Source organism: Cherax quadricarinatus, chromosome 79, assembly GCF_038502225.1.
Source record: "Cherax quadricarinatus isolate ZL_2023a chromosome 79, ASM3850222v1, whole genome shotgun sequence".
NCBI lineage: Eukaryota > Metazoa > Arthropoda > Malacostraca > Decapoda > Parastacidae > Cherax > Cherax quadricarinatus.
Window position 1 is genome coordinate 4,650,300 of NC_091370.1, and position 14,749 is coordinate 4,665,048.

The following is a 14,749-nucleotide window of genomic DNA, read 5'->3' on the forward strand; positions in this document are numbered from 1 at the left end:
ATACATCACAACACTACACTACACAATATACATCACAACACTACACAATATACATCACAATATACATCACAACACTACACTACACAATATACATCACAACACTACACTACACAATATACATCATAACACTACACAATATACATCACAACACTACACTACACAATATACATCACAACACTACACTACACAATATACATCACAACACTACACTACACAATATACATCACAACACTACACTACACAATATACATCACAACACTACACAATATACATAACACTACACAATATACATCACAACACTACACAATATACATCACAACACTACACAATATACATAACACTACACAATATACATCACAACACTACACAATATACATCACAACACTACACTACACAATATACATCACAACACTACACTACACAATATACATCACAACACTACACTACACAATATACATCATAACACTACACAATATACATCATAACACTACACTACACAATATACATCATAACACTACACTACACAATATACATCACAACACTACACTACACAATATACATCACAACACTACACAATATACATAACACTACACAATATACATCACAACACTACACAATATACATCACAACACTACACTACACAATATACATCACAACACTACACTACACAATATACATCACAACACTACACTACACAATATACATCACAACACTACACTACACAATATACATCACAACACTACACTACACAATATACATCATAACACTACACAATATACATCATAACACTACACTACACAATATACATCACAACACTACACTACACAATATACATCATAACACTACACAATATACATCATAACACTACACTACACAATATACATCATAACACTACACTACACAATATACATCATAACACTACACAATATACATCATAACACTACACAATATACATCACAACACTACACTACACCCCATCATAGGTTTTTCTCCAGTGTGCGGGATATTTAAAGGAGGGGTGGAGATATGTTGCAGTTTCTTGACCTGTAGCGTTGGCACGCCTCTGGCGAGACAGTGATGGAGTGAGTGATGATTAAAGTGTTTCTTTTTTTCGGGTCACTCTGCCTTGGTGGGAAACGGTTGATGTGTCAAAAAAATATGAATCCCTCTAAAGAATTTAATAAAAATACATTTTTACTTCTGTTTTTTATTGGATAATTTTGCGTTAACAATAAAGAGACGGAAGTAGGTTACTGCAGGATAACACTACTGGATTCAGGCTACAAACTTGTCGATAAAACAGCACGACTGTTGGAACTTGTGTGAGCTACGAGGTGCTTGTAGAGTAACATTGGCTGTCTGCAGCAGAGGGCCTTAGTCGCCTTCTGTCTACAGCAGGTAGGCTTTGCTATCTGCAGCAGGTGACACATCACAGGAATAACATGAAGGCGAAGAAAAATTAGACGTTTTAAGAGCCGTACCGTTTAGCGCCCGGCGCACCTCCCTGAGCTTTTTGCTGACGGGCGAACTCGATCTGGGCGATGGCGTGGGCTGGGAGAGGATGGGGTGTGGGTATGAGGGAAGACTCCACACGATAACCAAGCTCATCGGCCACAAAGGTGAAGACTGCGGGAGTTCCGTCAGGAAAGGTGAACCTGAGGAGGAGCGATAGTGTTAGTTACGAGAGTGTAAGCTACGAAAGTGTAAGCTACGAAAGTGTAAGTTGCTAGATGTTGCTATGAATTGTGGGACTCTTGTGTTAGTGTGTGTTAGTGGTACTGTCAGTGAGTGCTGGTGGTACTGTGTCAGTGAGTGTTGGTGGTACTGTGTCAGTGAGTGTTGATGGTACTGTGTCAGTGAGTGTTGATGGTACTGTGTCAGTGAGTGTTGATGGTACTGTGTCAGTGAGTGTTGATGGTACTATCTCAGTGTTGATAGTGGTGTGCCAGTGAGTGTTGATGGGGCTGTCAGTGAGTGTTGGTGGTACTGTGTCAGTGAGTGTTGATGGTACTGTGTCAGTGAGTGTTGGTGGTACCGTGTCAGTGTTGATGGTACTGTGTCAGTGAGTGTTGATGGTATGTGTCAGTGTTGGTGGTACTGTGTCAGTGAGTGTTAGTGGTACTGTGTCAGTGAGTGTTGATGGCACTGTGTCAGTGAGTGTTGATGGTACTGTGTCAGTATTGGTGGTACTGTGTCAGTGTTAGTGGTACTGTGTCAGTGAGTGTTGATGGTACTGTGTCAGTGTTGGTGGTACTGTGTCAGTGTGTGTTAGTGGTACTGTGTCAGTGAGTGTTGATGGTACTGTGTCAGTGAGTGTTGGTGGTACTGTGCCAGTGAGTGTTGGTGGTACTGTGTCAGTGAGTGTTGGTGGTACTGTGTCAGTGAGTGTTGATGGGGCTGTGTCAGTGAGTGTTGGTGGTACTGTGTCAGTGTTGATAGTAGTGTGCCAGTAAGTGTTGATGGTACTGTGTCAGTGAGTGTTGGTGGCACTGTGTCAGTGAGTGTTGATGGTACTGTGTCAGTGAGTGTTGATAGTACTGTGTCAGTGTTGGTGGTACTGTGTCAGTGAGTGTTAGTGGTACTGTGTCAGTGAGTGTTGATGGTACTGTGTCAGTGAGTGTTGATGGTACTGTGTCAGTGTTGGTGGTACTGTGTTAGTGAGTGTTAGTGGTACTGTGTCAGTGAGTGTTGATGGTACTGTGTCAGTGTTGGTAGTACTGTGTCAGTGAGTGTTGGTGGTAATGTGTCAGTGAGTGTTGGTGGTACTGTGTCAGTGAGTGTTGATGGTACTGTGTCAGTGAGTGTTGATGGTACTGTGTCAGTGAGTGTTGGTGGTTTGTAGATGAATGGTTCAGAGAACCGACATCTTGATAAATTAGACACATGTGCAACTCTTGGGTATCTTTATTGAGGAAACGTTTCGCCACACAGTGGCTTCGTCAGTCCATACGTAGGAGAAACTTGAAGAACAGGAGGAGAATGAGGTAATCAGTCCCTCAACCTTGAGTCGATGTGTTCAGTCCATCAATCTTGAATAGAATACGGCATATGAGCGGAGAAGCAGCTTATAAACCGTATGGCAGGAGAGGTGCAGCAGTCATAGGTGGTGTCACATTTGTTCAATGTGGAAGTAGGTCGTGCCCAAGAATTAGGCAAGCTAAGAATTCCTAAGTATTAAGATCCCAAGAAGTTGCAGTGTCTGACAGGTTCTTCAAGTTTCTCCTACGTATGGACTGATGAAGCCACTGTGTGGCGAAACGTTTCCTCAATAAAGATATCCAAGAGTTGCACATGTGTCTAATTTATCAACAGTGTTGGTGGTAATGTGCCAGTGAGTGTTGGTGGTACTGTGTCAGTGTTGCTGGTACTGTGTCAGTGAGTGTTGGTGGCACTGTGCCAGTGAGTGTTTGACTCACGAAATCGTAATGACACGATTGCAAACAAACCATACCACTGGTGGAGTTAGAACCCGCGATCAGAAAGTCACAAAACTCTAGACCGTCGCGTTATCCACTGGAACAGCTAGCTACAGTGAATGTCTGTAGTCAGTTCACACGCGGACACAGAATATAAAACATATTACTCCTGAGCAATAATAATTCTCATTCAGTGCGGCTTTTAAGAAGCAACAAGAGAGACGGCAGATGTTACCAGCCACGACTCTCAGTGTACCTTAACACTGCAGTTAACTACAGCGTTTCACTCGTAGGAGGCTGTAAGTTGGAAAAATTCAGATTCAGGAAGGATATAGGAAAGCACTGGTTTGGTAATAGAGTTGTGGATGAGTGGAACAAGCTCCCGAATACAGTTATAGAGGCTAAAACATTGTGTTATTTTAAAGATAGGTTAGATAAATGCATAAGTCGTCAGTGGTCAGTCGTCACGTGAGGTCACAGACCCTGAGCTGCTTTGGGGATTAGTGTGGACGGTTACAAAGCATGGCTTGCTTCTGCAGTGTTTTAAAAATTGAGGTTGGAGAGTTGAAGGAGGAGGTCTTGCTTCTCCAGGAGGAGATTAGGAGGCTGAAGGTCCACCTCAATGGGTCTGGGAGAGAGTGTGAGGTGGCTGGAGTTGTGGGGAATGAGGCTTCAAGTGAGGTGCAGTCTGTCTCTCGCTGTGAGGAGGCTGTAGTTGGGGAGGTAGCAACGGCTACCAGCAGTGAGGTGCAGTCCAGCACCTGCTACAAGTGGGAGTGGTTCACAGTGATGGAAGGCGCATCAGAGTAAGGAAAGTTAAGAGTGAAGATCTGAAGGTAGGAAATCGCTTCTCTGTTCTTCAGGATGAATGTACTTCAGTGGCCAGTGAAGGTAAGGGTACTACTGCCCCTGCTAATGGAGGTAAGCGCATTCTTGTGGTTGGTGACTCTCAGGTAAGATATATTGACCGTGCTTTTTGTAATAGGAATAAGAAAATGAGAGATAGAGTGTGCTTCCCTGGAGCTGGTGTTGGGGACATTGTCAACAGGCTGGATAATATCATGTCAGGTAATGGGAACAAGCCCATTATCTGTCTCAGTGCTGGTGGAAATGATATTGGGAAGGGTAGGAGAGAAGAGCTGCTAGATAAGTACAGGTCAGCTATAGATTTCATTAAGTCTAAGGGAGGGATCCCAATCATATGTAGCATCTTGCCTAGAAGGGGAGTAGGAAATGAATGGTTGTCTAGGGCAATTGGTGTAAATTGCTGGCTAGACAGATACTGCAAGGAACTTGCAATCCCATTCATTGACAACTGGAACAACTTTTATGGCAAACATGATATGTATGCAAGGGATGGGGTACATCTCTCTGGGGCTGGGGTGGTAGCACTTGCAGACTCGATTGAGAAGGCCATTGGTGAAATGCCTATGATTTTAAACTGATGGAAGATAGAGGTATGGGTGACTGTGGGAAACAAGCAGGTTGCAACACTTGGGTTGGAAACAGTAAATGTATAAAAGGCATTCAGCATGAAGTTATAAATAAAGACAATAGATCAGGTCAGCAAACAAAGGGGGACAGCAGAGGGCAGCAAGGGACTAGCTCCCTTAAGGTTTACTATACTAATAGCAGGAGTGTAAGAAATAAGATAGATGAGCTAAGATTAATTGCAAGTGCAGGAAACATAGATATTATTGCTATAACAGAGACCTGGCTCAATCTGAAATATAGAGAGATGCCCTCTGAATGTCACATACAAGGCTATAAATTATTCCACACTGACAGGGTCAACAGGAAAGGTGGTGGAGTAGCGATGTATGTCAGAGACAATTTAAATTGTTGTGTTAGACAAGATATTAAATTAGAAGCGTCAGCCACTGAATCTGTTTGGTTACAGCTTCTCGAGGGCCGAGAAAAACTAATTTTGGGTGTGATTTACAGGGCCCCAAATCTTGATAGGGAGTGCAGTAAACTTCTATGGGACGAAATTCGTAAGGCATCTACACACGAAAATGTTGTGCTAATGGGAGATTTCAACTATAGACAGATTGACTGGAGCAATTTGACAGGAAATTTAGAGTCAGGTGACTTTCTTGATACGATCCAGGATTGTTTTTTAAAACAGTTTGTGACAGAGCCAACTAGGGGAAATAACCTCCTTGACTTGGTTCTTGCCAGTAGGGAAACACTAATTAATAATCTTGAGGTTAATGATGAGCTTGGGGAAAGTGATCACAAATCACTCAGTTTTAATATATCATGGAATTCCCCTAATAATCGCAATCAAGTCTCCGTCCCTGACTTTCGCTTGGCTGATTTCATAGGACTGAAAAATTACTTAGGTGGGCTGAACTGGAATGACCTGACTAAGGGTCAGGTAGGTGGTGATGGTTGCCGATATGATGCTTTCCAGAGCATAGTTCTAGCTGCTCAGTCAAATTATGTTCCAAATAGGGAAATCAGATCAAACAAAAATGATCCTAAATGGATGAACAATAGATTAAAATATCTGATTGGTCAAAAGAGAGGCATATATAGGCAAATCAAAAGAGGAGAGGGGCAATCGAGAAATCGATATATTCAGTTAAAGAGAGAAATAAAAAAGGGAATTAGAAAAGCAAAAAGAGATTATGAGGTTAAAGTTGCAAGAGAATCGAAGACTAACCCAAAAGGATTCTTTCAGGTATATAGAAGTAAGATCAGGGACAAGATAGGCCCACTCAAAAGTTCCTCGGGTCAGCTCACTGACAGTGATAAGGAAATGTGTAGCATTTTTAACACATACTTCCTCTCAGTTTTTACACAGGAGGATACCAGCGATATTCCAGTAATGATAAATTATGTAGAACAGGACGATAATAAACTGTGCACTATTAGGGTCACAAGTGACATGGTCCTTAGGCAAATAGATAAATTAAAACCTAACAAATCCCCAGGCCCTGATGAACTGTATGAAAGGGTTCTAAAGGAATGTAAAGAGGAGCTTAGCACACCTTTGGCTAATCTTTTCAACATATCACTACAAACTGGCATGTTGCCAGATAAGTGGAAAATGGCAAATGTGATACCTATTTTCAAAACAGGTGACAGGTCCTTAGCTTCGAACTATAGACCAATAAGCCTAACCTCCATAGTGGGAAAATTTATGGAATCAATAATTGCCGAGGCAGTTCGTAGCCACCTTGAAAAGCATAAATTAATCAACGAATCTCAGCATGGTTTTACAAAGGGGCGTTCCTGCCTTACGAATTTATTAACTTTTTTCACTAAGGTATTTGAGGAGGTAGATCATGGTAATGAATATGATATTGTGTATATGGACTTCAGTAAGGCTTTTGACAGGGTCCCACATCAGAAACTATTGAGGAAAATTAAAGCACATGGAATAGGAGAAATTTTTTCCTGGATAGAGGCATGGTTGACAAATAGGCAGCAGAGAGTTTGCATAAATGGGGAGAAATCAGAGTGGGGAAGTGTCACGAGCGGTGTTCCACAGGGGTCAGTATTGGGCCCCCTGCTGTTCACAATCTACATAAACGACATAGATGAGGGCATAAAGAGCGACATCGGCAAGTTTGCCGATGACACCAAAATAGGCCGTCGAATTCATTCTGACGAGGACATTCGAGCACTCCAGGAAGATTTGAATAGACTGATGCAGTGGTCGGAGAAGTGGCAGATGCAGTTTAATATAGACAAATGCAAAGTTCTAAATGTTGGACAGGACAATAACCATGCCACATATAAACTAAATAATGTAGATCTTAATATTACGGATTGCGAAAAAGATTTAGGAGTTCTGGTTAGCAGTAATCTGAAACCAAGACAACAGTGCATAAGTGTTCGCAATAAAGCTAATAGAATCCTTGGCTTCATATCAAGAAGCATAAATAATAGGAGTCCTCAGGTTGTTCTTCAACTCTATACATCCTTGGTTAGGCCTCATTTAGATTATGCTGCACAGTTTTGGTCACCGTATTACAGAATGGATATAAATTCTCTGGAAAATGTACAAAGGAGGATGACAAAGTTGATCCCATGTATCAAAAACCTTCCCTATGAGGATAGACTAAGGGCCCTGAAACTGCACTCTCTAGAAAGACGTAGAATTAGGGGGGATATGATTGAGGTGTATAAATGGAAGACAGGAATAAATAAAGGGGATGTAAATAGTGTGCTGAAAATATCTAGCCTAGACAGGACTCGCAGCAATGGTTTTAAGTTGGAAAAATTCAGATTCAGGAAGGATATAGGAAAGTACTGGTTTGGTAATAGAGTTGTGGATGAGTGGAACAAACTCCCAAGTACCGTTATAGAGGCCAGAACGTTGTGTAGCTTTAAAAATAGGTTGGATAAATACATGAGTAGATGTGGGTGGGTGTGAGTTAGACCTGATAGCTTGTGCTACCAGGTCGGTTGCCGTGTTCCTCCCTTAAGTCAATGTGACCTGACCTGACTAGGTTGGGTGCATTGGCTTAAGCCGGTAGGAGACTTGGACCTGCCTCGCATGGGCCAGTAGGCCTTCTGCAGTGTTCCTTCGTTCTTATGTTCTTATGTTCTTATAAGTGGGTGCGGGTGGGTGTGAGTTGGACCTGACTAGTTTGTGCTGCTAGGTCAGGTGCCGTGCTCCTTCCTTAAGTGAATGGAACCTGACCTGACTAGGTTGGGGCATTGTCTTAAGCCGGTAGGAGACTTGGACCTGCCTCGCATGGGCCAGTAGGCCTGCTGTAGTGTTCTTTCTTTTTTCGTATGAATTAAGTCATACGGAAAATTGTCTACATTTCGTAAATTTCCGAGAAGACGGAGATAGGAGTCTATAAGAATTCGGTAAATAAAATAACCTATATATAAAGTGCTTCAAGAATATGGGAGAGAGTATATTATACTCGATGAGAGGAGAGAGAATAGCATGTAAAGAACAAAATAAGGAAAACCTTGTGCCACACTGTGTAGTGTGACACTCTGTAGTATAGTGTGGCACTCTGTAGTATAGTGTGGCACTCTGTAGTATAGTGTGGCACTCTGTAGTATAGTGTGGCACTCTGTAGTATAGTGTGGCACTCTGTAGTATAGTGTGGCACTCTGTAGTATAGTGTGGCACTCTGTAGTATAGTGTGGCACTCTGTAGTGTCTCAGATTGTGGTATATAAAGGGATCTGTTAAAATTGATCAGTAATTTCTAAACGTGAGACGTCAGTGAGTTGTTTCCGTGAAGATGTTGCCACTGTCATATATATATATATATATATATATATATATATATATATATATATATATATATATATATATATATATATATATATATATATATATATATATATAGGAAAGGTTGGAGAGAGGGGGTAAAGGAGGTTTTGTGTGCGAGGGGCTTGGACTTCCAGCAGGTATGCATGAGCGTGTTTGATAGGAGTGAATGGAGACAAATGGTTTTTAATACTTGACGTGCTGTTGGAGTGTGAGCAAAGTAACATTTATGAAGGGGTTCAGGGAAACCGGCAGGCCGGACTTGAGTCCTGGAGATGGGAAGTACAGTGCCTGCACTCTGAAGGAGGGGTGTTAATGTTGCAGTTTAAAAACTGTAGTGTAAAGCACCCTTCTGGCAAGACAGTGATGGAGTGAATGATGGTGAAAGTTTTTCTTTTTCGGGCCACCCTGCCTTGGTGGGAATCGGCCAGTGTGATAATAAATATATATATATATATATATATATATATATATATATATATATATATATATATATATATATATATATATATATATATATTTATACAAACACTGATCTCTGGCTGAAGGAGACTCGAACCTACGAACCTTGGAACAAGGTACGCAGTGCTATACCATTCTCACCACACTGGACCAATGCCTTGGCGTCCAGCTTGCGCTAGACTTTGATCCAAGGCAGCCAGCTTTCAGGGGAGAAGGCTTACAGCTTTTCATCTCATCCCCTGCATGCATCAGTTTTACTAGAGATTTTAACAATGCAAGGAATTGGCAAGAGCAGCCGAAATATACACAAACACTGAAAGCTGGCTGCCTTGGATCAAAGTCTAGCGCAAGCTGGACGCCAAGGTATTGGTCCAGAGTGGTGAGAATGGTATACCACTGCGTACCTTGTTCCAAGGATCGTAGGTTCGAGTCTCCTTCAGCCAGAGATCAGTGTTTGTGTGTATTTCGCCTGCTCTTGCGAATTCCTTGCATATATATATATATATATATATATATATATATATATATATATATATATATATATATATATATATATATATATATATATATATATATATATGCAAGGAATTCGCGAGAGCATGCGAAGAGATCAGTGTTTATATATATATATATATATATATATATATATATATATATATATATATATATATATATATATATATATATATATATATATATATATATATATATAAAATAGCCACAAGTAAATGTAACTTGATAGTAGAAGTTTAAGAGGGTGAGATACCCGCATGACCTGCCACACAAGGTGTTACAACCTTGAGTGTGCTTGTCTGTTAGAAAACCCCAAGTTAACTTAATGATCCGACACGTGACCAAACACTACGACATACTAGAAAAGTTTCGGTAGTGGGAATTTGATCACTTCTAACATACAGGGATTAACATACAGGGTGTGACACACGGTGACCTGTAAAACGCAAGTGAGGCTCACCTGACCTCATCTCAAATAAGTCACATTTGCGTTTTCCAGGTCATTATGTGTCAAGTCCCACTTTTTTCAGAACCTGAAACGCTGTCTCCCACAGAGTACACAGAAGCTCAACACTGTGAAGGAGTACGTGTTTGTTAGCTAAAAAGCCGAGTTAGACTGGTGGTGCTAGACTGGTTGTATTGTGTCAGTTCTTTTGTTATTTTCTTCATAGGTTATTCAACTTAAATCAAAGAATAATTCCACAGCAAATCTAATTTCAGGCTATATTTCTTCAAGTTGTTGTTTTAGTTTTCCTAAATGATTGCACACACACACACACACACACACACACATATGGGGTGCATTTAACATCTCTCTGTGCGCCTTGAGAGAGGGAGCAGAGGCGCTCTGTGTACCACTAACAGCAATCTTCAACATCTATCGAAACAGGGCGACTACCTGAGGTATGGAAGACAGCAAATGTAGTCCCAGTTTTTAAAAAAGGAGACAGACATGCAGAATTAAACTACAGACCAGTATCACTAACATGCAAAGTATGCAAATTCATGGAGAGTGGTGGAGCACCTAGAAAGGAATGAGCTTATCTGCGATAACCAGCACGGTTTCAAGGACGGGAAATCCTGTATCACAAACCTGGACTTATACGACAAGGTGACAGCAGTAAGACAAGAGAGAGAGGGATGGGTACATTGCATTTTCTTGGACTGTAAAAAGGCTTGAGACACAGCTCCACACAAGAGACTAGTGAAAAAAACTGAAAGACCAGGCAGGGATAACAGGGAAGGCACCGCAATGGATCAGAGAATACCTGACAGGAAGGCAACAGCGAGTCATGATACATAACGAGGTGTCAGATTTGGCGCCTGTGACAAGCGGGATTTCACAGGGATCAGTCCTAGGACCGGTGCTGTTTCTAGTATATGTGAACGACATGATGGAAGGGATACACTCAGAAGTGTGTCTGCAGACGATGTGAAGTTAATGAGAATCCAGTCGCAGGAGGACCAGGGAGGACTATAAAGGGATCTGGACAGGCTACATGCCTTGTCTAACAACTGGATCCTGGAGTTCAACCCCACCAAGTGCAAAGTCATGAAGAATGGGGAAGGTCAGAGAAGACCGCAGACAGAATACGGCCTTGAGGGCCAAAACTACAAACCTCACTTAAGGAAAAGGATCTTTTGGTGAGCATAACACCGAGCACATCTCCTGAGGTGCACATCAACCATATAACTGCTGCAACGTATGGGTGCCTAGCAAACTTAGGAATAGCATTACGGCATCTCAATAAGGAATCGTTCAGGACCCTGTTCACTGTGTACGTTAGGCCCATGTTGGAGTATGCAGCACCAGTTTGGAACCCACACCTAGCTAAGCACGTAAGGAAATTACAGAAAGTGCGAAGGTTTGCAACAAGACTAGTCCCAGAGTTAAGGGAAATGTCCTACGAGGAGAGGTTAAGGGAAATTGACTTGATGACACTAGAGGACAGGAAAGATAAAGTGGACATAATAACAACATATAAAATACTAAGAGGAATCGACAAGGTGGACAGATCTTAGAGCAAGAACTGAAAATGCTGAAATGGGTTAAAGAACCGAGAAAGCAGAACAGGTATGACATCACGAACAGGGACATCAGCAACCAGTGAGTGGACTGAAGGAAGGGAAGGAGATAGGTCCCCTGCAGAGGCGTTATGAGACCATCGAGCGTTCCATGAGATGTTAAGGAAGGCAGCAATGGAGATACTTAAATTGCATCATGAGATACGAAGGGAAATGCGATGGGAGGATGAAAGGGAGAGGTTAATCTTTGTTCATGGGCTTCGGGAAGCCGAAGGGGAAACCGATAAAGACAGTGGTAGGAAAAAGGGGTTGAAAATATCATGAAAAAATAGAAGAGGAAGACATAACACAGCTGATAAATTTTCAGAGAATAAGGAAGGTTTGCATTGGAAAGAAACCGTCCAGTCAAATTGATTTTCAGGTCAGAAATGGTTCGAAATAGGATCCTGTAAAAGAAAGCATGACTAAAAGACTCAACAAATTACAAGACCAGCAGGTGTACCTCGACCATGACAGAACACAAGAAGAAATTGAGAGAGAGGATTCAAAGATTCAAGGAGCAGGAAAGAGAGCCAAGAGATGGGGAAGGGAACCCAGACTCAGGAGGAAGAACAAACACAGCCTCCCTCAGAAACACATACAAAAGACCCTTAACCCCAACAACCCGTTTGCAACCAAGCAAACTAACTTAAAACAACCCACACACTGAACTCACAGTCCCCACCCCACCACCACAATTGCCACCCTCACAGCAACACCCCCCCCCCCCATAGTATCGTGCCAGGACTCTAACCCAATCCCAACAAACTCCCAGACCACAGTAATAGAAAAGCTGAAAGTTTGGTACACTGGCACAGACACAATAACAAATAAATGTGAGGAATGGCATGAAAGAATCATGGAGTCGTCCACCTGACATCATAACACTCACGGAAACGAAGCTCACATGGATAACATACGCAATCTTTCAGTCCAGATATCAGATATCTGATATCTTGTTGGTTCCCGTCCAGATATCAGATCCTCAGGATCTGATATCTGGACGGAAGAAATGAAGATTTGAGGAAACGAAAGGAATGGACAGATTGGAAGCAAGGAGACTACATGACTACATAGTATGAATACTTCAGACAGTGGGTCCCATGATGGTGATTAATGTTATTCACCTAGTTGTACTCACCTAGTTGTGGTTGCAGGGGTAAATTTATAGCTCCTGGCCCCGCCACTTCACTGGCCACTGCTGGGTCACTCTCCCTGCACCATGAGCTTTATAATACCTCTGCTTAAAGCTATGAATGGATCCTGCTTTTACTACATCGCTTCCCAAACTATTTCACTTCCTGACTACTCTGTGACTGAAGAAATACTTCCCACAACCCACCACAGAATAGCAGGAGGCCAATAGAAGAATATGATAAGAACAATAGTGGACACACTAGCTGAGTTGGCTGGAAGGACCCATATGGGTAAGGCGAAGTACTAGTTGTGGGTGATTTCAATCACAAGGATACTGAGGAAAACTTAAGCCACACAGGGGACCATAAACGTGGAGGGCTAAGATGATGGAGATGGTACTGGAAAACCTTATGCATCAACATGTCAGGGACACTACCAGAAAGAGAGAGAGGAGAGGATGAACCAGCAAGGATTGACTTCATACTCACCTTGAGTAGTTCTGATACTGAGAACATCCCACATGAAAGGCCCCTCGGAGCTAGTGATCATGTGGTCCTGAGCTTTGAATACCTTGTAGAGTTAAAAGTGGAGACTGTAGCAACAAGAGAAGGACAGGAGAAACCAAGCTACAGAAGAGGGGACTACACAGGAATGAGGAACTTCCTACACGACGTACAGTGGGAAAGAGAACTGGTGGGAAAAACTGTAAATGAAATGAAGGTATACATGACCACAAAATGGAAGGAGGCAGAAGAGTTCGTGCCCAAGGGCAACAGAAACAATAGGAAAACCAAAACAAGCCTTTGGTTCACCCAAAGGTGTAGAGAAAGGAAAAAGTGTAGAAGACAAAGAACCCAGGAAAATAAGATCAGCCGAAGATTCAGAAATGAATATGCATGAACAAGGAGGGAGGCCCTGCGGCAATACGAGAATGATATAGCATCGAAAGCCAAACCTGACTCAAAGCCGTCGTATAGCCACATAAAGAGAAAAATAACAGTCAAGGATCAGGTAATCAGAATGAGGACGGAAGAGGGGAGATCACAAGAAACGACAAAGAAGTATGTGAGGAGCTCAACACGAGACTCAAGGAAGTGTGTTCAGTACACACAGATAGGACTATAGCAAACTATGATGGAAGAGTATAACAAGTGCTGGACACATTATATACAACAGAGGAGGAGGTGAAGAAGTTGCTAAGTGAGCTAGATTCCTCAAAAGCAGTGGGACCGGACAATATCTTTCCCTGGGTCCTGGGAGAGGGAGCAGAGGCACTGTGTGTGCCACTAATAACAATCTTCAACACATCTATCGAAATAGGGTAACTATCTAAGGTGTGGAATACGGCAAATGTAGTTCCACTCTTTAAGAAAGGAGACAGGAAGGTAGCATTTAACTACAGACCAGTGTCACTGACTTAGTATGAAAAGTCATGGAGAAGCTTATTAGGAAAAGACTGGTGGAACACCTGGAAACGAATGAGATTATACATGATAACCCGCACGGTTTCAGGGAGGAGATATCCAGCGTCACAAAGCTACTGGAGTTTTATGACAAGGTGACAGAAGTAAGACAGGAGAGGGAGGGGTGGTCTGCAAGACGGCCTTCAACGCAGTTCTGCACAAGAAATTAGTGCAAAAGCTAGAGGAGCAGGCAGGAATAACAGGAAAGACATTGCAATGGTTCAGGAAATACCTGACAGGGAAAACAACAGAGTGATAGTACGTGACGAGATATCAGAACTGGCGTCTGTGACGAGCAGAGTTCCACAAGGGCCAGTCCTAGCGCCAGTTTTGTCTCTGGTATTTGTGAATGACATGACGGAAGAGATAGTTTCAGAGGTGTCCCTGTTTGCAGACGATGTGAAGCTGTTACAGAGAATTCAAAGTAGATGAGAATCAGGTGTGACT

General features: G+C 42.2%; 1 protein-coding gene across 1 annotated transcript in view; it reads right to left on the reverse strand.

The window, feature by feature from the left end:
- Positions 1 to 1,198: 1,198 nt before the first annotated feature.
- LOC128702779 (endocuticle structural glycoprotein SgAbd-2-like) overlaps positions 1,199 to 14,749 on the reverse strand; it is an 18,176-nt gene continuing 4,625 nt past the window's right edge. The window contains exon 3 of the mRNA XM_053797206.2: positions 1,199 to 1,655. Coding sequence (XP_053653181.2) covers positions 1,469 to 1,655 — 187 coding nt within the window. The 3' untranslated portion in view covers positions 1,199 to 1,468. The remainder of the gene's footprint in view (positions 1,656 to 14,749) is intronic.